Below are 10,601 nucleotides of genomic sequence, written 5' to 3'. Positions count from 1 at the left end.
GCAGTTTAAAATTCAATTAGATATTGGTGAAAACTCAAGTGCAGTCAACTTCACACTTAAAATTGATATTTAAGAGCAATTAAATAATTTGACTTATTTAACTAAATTTTCATAAAACTGCTCTTAAATATCAACTTCACCTCAAGCCATCTTCCCCTGAGTTTTCACCTTAGATACAGTCTAACTTCTTTTTTGTTTAACAAATTTAGTTAGGTTTAGTTTTCAACTTTTGATGTTGACAACACACACAGCGAAGTTCCAGCGGTAGAAAACTAAGCTTTTTCAGTTCCATCAATCTCGGAATGAATCTGTGATACTCTCACTCTCACCGAGTTCAAAGCTCTGATCTTTCATCATCCATGGCGTTGTTCTCTCTCTTGAACCGCAACCAATGTTCAATTTTTCTTGTTATTCTTCTCTTGCACAGTACTATGTACAAACCGTCTTGCCAAACTCGAGGGGTATTAGGGTACACCAGCAACTGTGGGGAGCACGTGGTGCAGTCTCAGTGTTCTCGGAACACAAGGTGCAGTTGGTGTACCAGCGAGGTTCTTGATGACATGTGCTTCACTAAAGCTGAAGCGTGGAGGTTGCCCCACCAAGTTTACTCTTGTAGGTTGATCCGGTGAGACATCCATTCCTGTTTTTTCCTATTATCTATCTGCATTTCGAGATTGTGCCATTGATGTGGCAACTCCTTTCTATTCTATTAATTGATACAGTAAATATTGTTGTAATTGTATTTGTAAGGGTAACTTGTTGTAATTGTAATTGTAACTGTAATTGTAACAGTATTTCTATTTTTTATCATTGTGGTTGTATATTCATTCAATCTATGATTTGTCAAATTGACATAATGGGAGTGATGTATAAATTTGATCTTTGATTTGTGTATTATATTTCGTTGCCGGTAAAATCTTAATATTTTAGAAGAAATTGACTGTATTTAGATCTGATGATTTACCAAGTCCAAACACACCTTTACCAACAATGCATGATGTGTGTAAAAGTAAATGAAAGTGCAGTTAGTCTAAATTTGGGTGTGTCGTGGGTGTGTTTGTGTGCACGCTGTAAAGTGATAGTAAGTGTTGTGAACTGATGAGAGTGCATCGTGATTGAAGTGAGTGTGATTGCAGTGAGAATTCAAGTCTGTGAAGTTTCCTATGAGTGTAGTGAGTATATGTTGTAATCTAAAGTTTACAAATAAATAAAATCCATACTCTTAGTGTCTGCTTTTCTGATAGTGCAGAATGCAGATAGTGCTTGGTATGATTGTAAACATGAGGAGTTCAAGTTAAGTCTAAACTGTAAACGAATTGTTAAACTTCATCTTAAGTTAGTATAAGAAAGAGGTTGTGGTTGCGACATGTGATAAAAAAACTTCGTCCCAAGTTATGAAAAACCAACAACCCAGGGTTACAGAATCAGAGATATATTGAACAATATTGGAATCAATGTGCCAGAATTCTCTATTCATGTGTCATCTTTAAGACAAGTCTATGATTTCTTAGAAGGTTCAATATTTGCTTCTACCTAATTATAACTTATATCCCTATCCCTAATCGTGTTTCTTGGATAAGTTCTTAGATGATCTATGATCTTGATATTTCTCCTACCCTGTGCTGCTGTTGTAATTGTATCACTTCTGTTACGACTTACAACATTTCGACACGACTTAAATTTGGCGAATTTCATCCTGATTCCCCTCTTTTGTGATACATTGATCTCTCTTCACGATGAATTTTACTGAACCTCCCAAGTGGATCATTATGGTAGAATATAATGTTGCTAATCCAAAGCGAATTGTCCTCTTAATTTCTTCACTAGCTATATAGGTACCTTGAGTGTACAAAATAGTTACTTGTGTGATTTTGCCCCCTAACTTGCTGTGTGGTTATTAATACATTGACGAAATACTTTGCATGCTTCCTGTCTTATGCTATCAGTGCTGGAGGCTATGGTGTTTCTTCAACCAAGAAGAGCGCAGTCGAAAACAATGCAATGGAGAAAGACAGCAAGAAATTTCGTTTAGGCACTCGATTATCAGTTTCAACTAGTTGGGGGATTATCATGCGGAACAGTAGAGGATTAATGTTCCTTAACATTAACAAGTTACAACTTAGCAGTGATAGACAAGAAAATCTGCCAAATTCGGTTTCAGTCATGAGTGTGGTTGTGACTTAATATGGCAAAAATCTGAAATAAATTGCAATGATTCGAAGTAATGATTTTTTATTTCCAAGCTTTAAACACATGGAACAAGCTAAGTAAACATAACAATGAAAAAATATAGGATGGTAATACAACACTTTGGCAATACCTATTTTTACTTTCACCTCACTAATCAGGAATCACATTGAACAAATCATTGTTCAACTGACACTCAAACGAAGCAAAGAAAAAGAAAAGGGGAGTTGCTAATGATGCTGCAATTTGATGGGATAGTAGTGACTGATAGCCTCTCTCGTATCATCAAAGCAATCGCAAGCATCAAAGAACTTTCTAAGCTTCCAAAGCTCAGTGTCCCAAAGATTATCAATAAAAGGCTTTATCATGATCGCATTTTCGGGTTGTTTCGAGAATGAGTTCGGGTTATCGTCTACTATCACAACCCGATCCAACTCCCGACCCGTTTCCGACAGATCCTTCACCAACCTCCCGTCTACCGGCCGGCACGAGTCCCGGTAAAGCCTGTGCGACACGTACCGGTTGTCCTTATCAAGCCTGTCAAGCACCAGCTCCGCGTACTCCCGCAGCGCCGCCGTGAAAATCACCACCTCGAACTTCGCCGCCAGCGCCGACAGAAACTCCTCCAAGCCGGGACGCTTAAGGACGTAGAACTCAATCTCTGCGCCGTCGATCACCGGCCTCACGACGAAGTCGTAATGCTCCGGCGCCGGCGAGGGCTTGGAGTGGACCAGAGTCTCGTCCAGGTCGAGGAACACCGTCTTCCTTCTCCGGTGGGACGGCTGCGGCGGAAGGTGGCAAATCTTGGTGCTATCGACGTCTTGGAAGGATAAGGTTTTACGAACGGATGCGAAGGGATCCTCGGAAACTTGGAAGTCCAAATCGTTGGGCGCCGGTGCTGTTTTGGTCTTCTTGAGGAGTTTGTACGGAACGTTCTTGTTGTTGTCTTTGATCTTGTGGTTTGGGGTGAGTTTGGTGAGTAGCCTGGAAATGCGGCGGTGGATGGAGGCGAGGATGGCTGTGGAGGCGGTGACCGCTTTTCTCAACGGCGATTTCTTCCGCCAGCTACGGCGGCTTCCGCGGAGGTCCTTTAGCGATTTAATTGTTGTTTTCTTTGCCTTTGAAACCATTGTGTTTATTTCTTCTTCTTCTTCTTCTTCTTCTTCTTCTTGGTATGGTTGTTTTTCTTTTGGAGATGAAAACACAGAAGAGAGGGATGAATGTGTTTGATTTAGATAGCGTGATTTTTAAACCTTGGTACGGCGCAACGGTCACCACTAGGTTCGGAACCGAAGCTACGTTTCTTGCCCTTTTTGTTGTTTTGGGCTTATTATTACTGCCTTTCTTGTTTGTTAATTGGATAATTCTTATGGGATATCATTTTTGTTTCGTTCGTTACAACTTACTACATTTACTTCTTTCTTTTTTGGTTTTATAATGCGGTTGTTATACTGTATTAGTGTATTATACTATTATGAACCACTTTTGTGTTGTCACCTTTAATTTGTTTTTTCTTTTGTTAAAGTAGCTTTATGTGTCTTCTCACAACCATATCTTTTTTTTGAAAGTTTTTAAGTATATCAATATACTGCTGTTTTAATAAATTTTAATCATTAATTAAAAATTATTAAAACAAAAATGTATCAATACATTTTAAAATTTTTCTATCTTCTTAGTTATATAAGTTGCTTTTTTTTCGTAAATAAGGAAACAGAAAATGTGTCTAAACAAGAAATTGATTATGTTAATATCTTCTTAGAATCCAGACAAGCATAAATCAATTGAAACAATTAAGCTAACTAAGAAATGCCACAAAAGCATTTAACTAACATCTTCGTCTTTGTTAATTAAAAGAAAAAATTGTAACGATACCTAATTACACTGTTATTCTTTAAGCGATTATCTAATTTAGTTATTACTTAAAACAAAATACCGATTAGGAGGTTAGAAGTTTTCATTTCTAGTTAAAATTGTTCCTTTTTTTTATCATATCATTTACGCACACTCTATTTATGAGTTCTTAGTCCACTATTTCCGGTGATACTCGAATCCAAATTCGTAGTTCATGAAACTTACATATTTGCTACTAACCTTAGAGCCTTATCAGAGTCAGAATTGTTCGAATACTACAAAGTAGTTCATGAAATAATAACCAAACTTGATTTTATTGTTTTAGATTATGTTGATGTTGTGGAATCTACATTATTTTATCTTTTTTAGAAAAAAAAATCCATTTCATTGATCAAGAAATACACAACTATATATATGTGTTTTATCGATTTTTAGTAAATCGAAAGTGGTTTGATATCTCTTAGTCTGGGAGCAAAATTTATTTCTCTTGTGAGTTTCAATTTTTAAAAATGTATCAAAATGATCTTTTGATTGGACAAAACAATAAAAGAAAATCTGAAAGATAAACAAAGTAAACTTGAAAATAAATTGACTGAAATTAAAATAAGTGGCATTAAATTTAAATAAAACGGTAAATTGTCTTCGATAAAATCGAAGGACTTTTGAAATCGAAAACAAAGTGCTGAAATTTAAAGGAAAACAAGAAAAGTAAACATTGCTTGAAAAGTAAATTTGCATAAAAGTAAAGGTTACAAAAAATTTAAATGAAAAATAAAAACAGTGGAAGGAATCCTACAAAAAAAAAAAACTCTTAGCAAATTCAGGAATACGCTGGAGATATGAATGTACGAGAGTGTTTTTTGATAAAAGATCCAAACCCTTGTTTCTTCGATCTTCCCCTTATTTATAGAAGTTTTCAACCAATCAAATTCAAGTGTAACTCCCACGTGCATTAATCTTTGAATAATCGTTCTCGCTTTTTTGTACAACGTGGGTAACTGCCGATTCTCAACTCCGCAAGTTCCTTTCTGTCGATCAAGATTGTTGAGTTAAGAAATTAACTAACATAAATGATTATGACAAATATTAGATTATTGGGCTAATTACCCCATTAGTTTTGATTATTTTGGTGTTATGTTGTAGGCCAAAAATCAATATAAAGCAGCAGCCCAAGTGGATGAAAAATATAAACAAGGCTGGTGGGCTAAAATCCAAAGGAAGCCCAAAGAAAACAAAGCAAAGAAATCAACGGGCTGATTGAAAAGATCCGATCCAAGCCCGATAGCAAGCAATTCCCTCCCATTTGCTTTCATCAAAAGCAACGTTCACTTTCTCCCTCTTGGTCAAAAATCAGAGAAGTAAGAGAGAGCTTAGTTCCTAAGCTATTCATAGAAGAAGAAAGAAAGAGAAAGTTTAATCAAAGAAAGCAAAGGTCTAATCACCCAAATCAAACCATCAAACTGAGTCAAAAGTTAAAGGTGATTTATTTCCATTTGCATGCATGTTAATTTCTTCACTCCTTCTCCAACTTTCTGCGATACCATTTTTGGTTAAATGAAGAAAGGAGTCTCTGTTCACCACTGCTGTAAATCTATGGTCAAATTTGTGTCTTGGGGACCAAGTAGCATTTCAATGGCTTAGATCTGGGTTTACCATTGAAAAAGTGAGTTGACTCGAGGGTTGACCTTGGAGAGAGCAACTCAGCAACATGCAAGGAGATACAAAAGAAGATTTTTCATCATTCTGAAGCCAAGAAGAGATAACCAGTATTTTGAGGTGTATGTTCTGAGAAGAGTTCTCTGAAGAAGTTCATCAACTTGGACAGTGCTTCCTAGTCAAAGGAGCATTCTGCCAGAATGAGGAACTAAATCAGAGGCAAGCGAATCTGGTTTATCACATAGCAAAGAGGCTGTTGAAGCATTAATCTCCTTCATGTTTTACAGATTGTAATTTTCTTTTCAATGTTTATCTTTCTGTAATTTTTTGAGGTAAAAGGCTGAATGAGAGAGTTCTTGAAAAAGCCTAAGAGTGGAAAGAGGCAGAGAGAAACACATGAGTGAAAAGTCTAGAGTGATTTCAGATTTCTTTAGGTTGATTCTGTGTCTTGTATCTTATACCAGTGAGGTACCTATTTCTTAGTTGGGTGAACACTAAGAGTGAAGAGTTATATATTAGCATTACCAAGTCAAGTTAGGTTAGAACTTGAGTGTGGAAGGATTGTGTCAATCCTGTAGAATTGGTGTATGTAATACTTTAACTATAGTGAAAATTCCACCCCTGTTGTGGTGGAGACTGGATGTAGGTTGTATTGCACAAAGCAACCGAACCAGGATACATGATGGTGTCAGCTTCTCTCTTCCCTGCTCTGTTCTATTTTCTGATATTCATGAGACAAAATGAAATTGTCTCATAAATTTTCCGCTGCTGAGTTCAAACGGATTTAGATTGAAAGTTTATTTTAAAAGGGTTATTTCATTAAAGTAAAAGAAGGTCATAGATTCAACCCCCCCTTTTCTAAGCCTTCTACAACCTTCAATTGGTATCTAGAGCCAAGATCTCAAGAATCAAGCTTAACCACTTGGAACAAAGGTCCAATGGCGAACAACTTGGGTACAACCACAGTTGCCTACGCTCTAATTGAAGGCCAGTCAAACAACAGGCCATCCTTCTTCAACGAGAAGAAATATGCCTTCTGGAAAGAGAGGATGGGGGATCTTCATTCAATCCATTAACTACAACATATGGAAGATTGTTGTAAGCGGTCCCAAGATTCCAACAAAAACAAGTGCTGATGGAGTGGTGACTCCAAAAGAAGAAGCTTAATGGAATGATGACGACAAGAAGAAAATGGAGCTGAATTCTAAATCCATCAACCTTCTTCACTGTGCTATCAGTTTTGAAGAGTACCAAACGGTGTCTAGATGCAAGACAGACAAAGAAATCTGGGAGAAACTCCAGGTTACACACGAAGGCACTAAACAAGTAAAAGAAACGAGGATTGATATACTGTGAAAAGAGTATGAGATGTTTAATATGAAGGATGGAGAAAGCATTGATGAAGTGTTTGAGAGATTCTCAATCATAATCAACAACCTTGATGCTATGGGTACAACCTACTCAGAACAAACCCTAGTGAGAAAACTCCTTAGAAGCCTCACAAAGGAATGGGAAACTACTGCCACTGTCCTAGCCGAGAGCAATAACCTAAGTCCTATAACCTATGATGAGCTGAGAGAAAAACTCCTTGCCTATGAAGTCACACACACAAACCCGAACTCAAAGAAAAAGGGAATAGCCCTCAAGTCAAAAATAGAATCAAAAGAGAGTGAGCCTAGTGAGCATATTTCAGATGATGAACTTATGTTTTTTGTTAGGAGACTTAGAAGGATAATGAAGAACAAAGGCAAATACAAGGGTTCAAGCTCAAAGGATTACAAGAAGGACTTGAGTAAGGTGACTTGTCATCATTGCAAGGAGGCTGGACATTTTAAGTTCAACTGTCCAAAACTCAAGAAGGAGGACAAAGGAAAAAAAGAAAAGAAGAGAGTGCTCATAGCATTTTGGGAGGATCTTGAGAATGACTCAAATGAGGAAGAAGATTCTGAAGGTGAAGATAAAATTTACTTCATGGCTGGTAATGATCATCTTGATGAGGTAAATTACTATGACTTGTCTATAGATTATTTACATGCTATAATTGATGATCTTATACTAAATTCTTCAAAACTGCTGGATAAATACACTAAGTGTAAATCTGAAAAAGAAATATTGAAAGCTGAAAATGAATTTTTGAGAGAAAGGGTGAAGGAAACTGAATGTGCTTTAGATATCATTGAAGAAAATAGATTTCTAAAATCTGAACTTGAAAAACTAAAAGGAAAGCACATTGTGGATCCTTCTCATGAACTTATTGCTGAAAATGAAAGATTAAATGAAATGATTAAGAGGCTGAATGGTGACTTAGCAAAATTTGCTCAAAGTTCTAGTAACTTGGACAAATTACTTGCAAGTCAAAGATCATTATTTGAAAAATCTGGTTTGGGTTATGTAACCAAAGAAAGTGCAATTTTTAATGATTCATCTATGAAATTTGGGGCTTCTTCATCAAAAACTAAATCCACATCCAACAAATCTGGTATTGGATATGTTCCTACACATGAGAAGAAATTTGATGAAGTTTACACAAGTGAAACTGAGCCATCACCAAAAACCAAACCTACATCAAATAGGTCAGGTCTGGGATACATTTCGAATGATGAGGTTGCTTTCGAAAAACCACAATTTCACAACAAAATCTCATATTCGAAAAGTCCAAATATTTTAAAAAATTCTGGTTGGAACACTTTTGCAAAGAGGAACAATCACAACAAAAATCAGTTTGTCAAAAGAAATGCACCTCTTCTAAAAACCAGAAAATTTCAGTCCTTTAATCATTTCCAGCACAATAACTCACCTCAATTTTAGCGATATACATAAGAAAATCATTGTTTTAACTGCAAAAAATTTGATTACTCATATTCACAATATTTCATTGAAAAGAGAATTGTGGGAAACCAAATTTACAATGTTGTTTGTGATTTCAATGCACTTGGGCAACCAAGATGGGTTAACTTCAAAGGATCTAAATTAATTTGGATACCTAAGATTACTTGAAGTTTTTAATGCAGATTTTACCTAGCATCCAAGAACAAAAGGGATATGTGGTACTTGGATAGTGGATGCTCAAGGCACATGACTAGAAGGTCAACTTTCTTCATCAAACTAAACAAGTATGATGGAGGTTTTGTGACTTTTGGAGATGACGAAAAAGGTAAAATAGTTGCAGTTAGAAAAATAGGTAATAATCACTCCACTTTCATTGATGATGTCTTTTTGGTAAATGGTTTGAGGCATAATCTTTTGAGTATAAGTCAATTATGTGATTTGGGTTATTTGGTGACTTTCAAAAGACTTGAATGTTGTGTTGTAAATGAAAAGACAAATGACGTGTTGGTTGTTGCTAAGCGTTGTAATAATGTGTATGGACTTACCCTTGATGAACTAAATGACAAAATGTAGCTTGTTTTCATTCCAAAGAATCTGAAAAGTGGCTATGGCATAAGAGATTGGGTCATGCAAGTATGTTTCAAATAAATAAACTTGTCAAGAAATGATTAGTAAGAGGTCTTCCTTTGATAAGGTTTGACAAAGACATTACTTGTGATGCTTGCCAAATGGAAAAACAAACAAAAAGTTCTTTTAAATCAAAGGAAGACATCTCTACTAAAAGACCACTTGAATTGCTACATATTAATTTATTTGGTCCAACAAGAACTCAAAGCTTAGGTGGTAAACATTATGGTTTAGTGATTGTGGATGACTATTCTAGGTTTGGTTGGGTTTTATTTCTTGCACACAAAAATGAAGCCTTTTCGGCCTTTGAGGTTTTTAGCAAGAAAATTCAAAATGAAAAGGATTTAAAAATCTCTTCTATAAGAAGTGATCATAGAACTGAATTTGAAAACCAATTTTTTGAATCTTTTTTTGAGGAATTTGAAATATCTCACAACTTCTCTTGTCCAAGGACACCACAATAAAATGATATTGTGGAAAGAAGAAATAGAAGCATTCAAGAAATGACAAGGCTATGCTTTGTGAGAGCAATGTTCCAAAATTTCTTTGGGCTGAAGCGGTTAACACAGCTTGCCACATTTTAAATAGAACCATCATAAGGAAATTCTTGAAGAAAATCCCTTATGAACTTTGGAAAGGCCTCCCACCAAACTTAAACTACTTGCATATCTTTGGATGTAAATGTTTTTTCTTTAATAACAAAGATAATTTGGGAAAATTTGATCCAAAAGCATATGAGTGCTTATTTGTAGGATATTCCACAACTAGTAAAATATATAGAGTTTATCATCAAGATGCTAGAATAATTGAGGAGTCCATACATGTTACATTTTGTGATAGTAACTAGGTTCAAAGTATTTTGGAAGGCTGTGATGCAGGAAATCAAGCTCAAAAGGACAATGAAACAGCACAAAATCATGAAAAAGAAAATTCTGGACAATCTGAACCAGAAATTACAGTTGCTGAAAATTTAAGAGACAATTCTGTTTTGTCTCATGAATCTGAAGAAAATTCTGAAACCACTAGTTTCCTGAATTCCTTGGTGACTGAATCTGCCTCCAAGTCTACCAGACCTCGGGAATGGAGATTCTTGAAGAATTATCCTGAGGAATTTGTCATTGGAAACGTCTCTCATGATGTTAAGACTCGGTCTTCAACTAGAAAGGCAAATGAAGAATCAAACATGGCTCTTCTCTCTCAAATGGAGCCTCAGAATGTCAAAGAAGCCCTTAATGACCTTTCTTAGATAAAGGCAATAGAAGATGAGCTTCTTGAATTTGAGAAGAACCAAGTGTGGACATTGGTTCCAAGGCCAAATGGAAAGAAAGTGACCGGCACCAAGTGGATATTTCGGAACAAGCTAGGAGAGGATGGTAGCATTGTAAGAAACAAAGCAAGGCTAGTGGCACAAGGATATGACCAAGAAGAAGGAATAGACTTTGATGAATCCT

The 10,601-nt window shown here is 36.0% G+C and overlaps 2 protein-coding genes across 2 annotated transcripts; one reads left to right on the top strand and one right to left on the bottom strand.

Annotated features, from left to right (window-relative positions):
• On the top strand, positions 160–2,225 carry LOC107624522. The gene is made up of 2 exons (XM_016327018.2): positions 160–625; positions 1,947–2,225. The coding sequence occupies exons 1-2, from the start codon at positions 360–362 to the stop codon at positions 2,182–2,184; spliced, it is 504 nt and encodes a 167-aa protein (XP_016182504.1). The 5' UTR covers positions 160–359; the 3' UTR covers positions 2,185–2,225.
• On the bottom strand, positions 2,219–3,552 carry LOC107624521 (CTD small phosphatase-like protein). Its single transcript, XM_016327016.2, has one exon. The coding sequence runs from the start codon at positions 3,315–3,317 to the stop codon at positions 2,418–2,420; it is 900 nt and encodes a 299-aa protein (XP_016182502.1). The 5' UTR covers positions 3,318–3,552; the 3' UTR covers positions 2,219–2,417.

This window comes from Arachis ipaensis, chromosome B10, assembly GCF_000816755.2.
Source record: "Arachis ipaensis cultivar K30076 chromosome B10, Araip1.1, whole genome shotgun sequence".
NCBI lineage: Eukaryota > Viridiplantae > Streptophyta > Magnoliopsida > Fabales > Fabaceae > Arachis > Arachis ipaensis.
Note: the sequence above shows the minus strand (reverse complement) of the source record. Positions and strands in the feature narration are given on the sequence as shown.

Coding starts and splice junctions, on each gene's coding strand:
- LOC107624521 (XM_016327016.2), bottom strand. CDS start 3,317: ATGGTTTCAAAGGCAAAGAAAACAACAATTAAATCGCTAAAGGACCTC.
- LOC107624522 (XM_016327018.2), top strand. CDS start 360: ATGGCGTTGTTCTCTCTCTTGAACCGCAACCAATGTTCAATTTTTCTT. Junction 626..1,946: donor TACTCTTGTAGGTTGATCCG/GTGAGACATCCA, acceptor TTATGCTATCAG/TGCTGGAGGCTATGGTGTTT.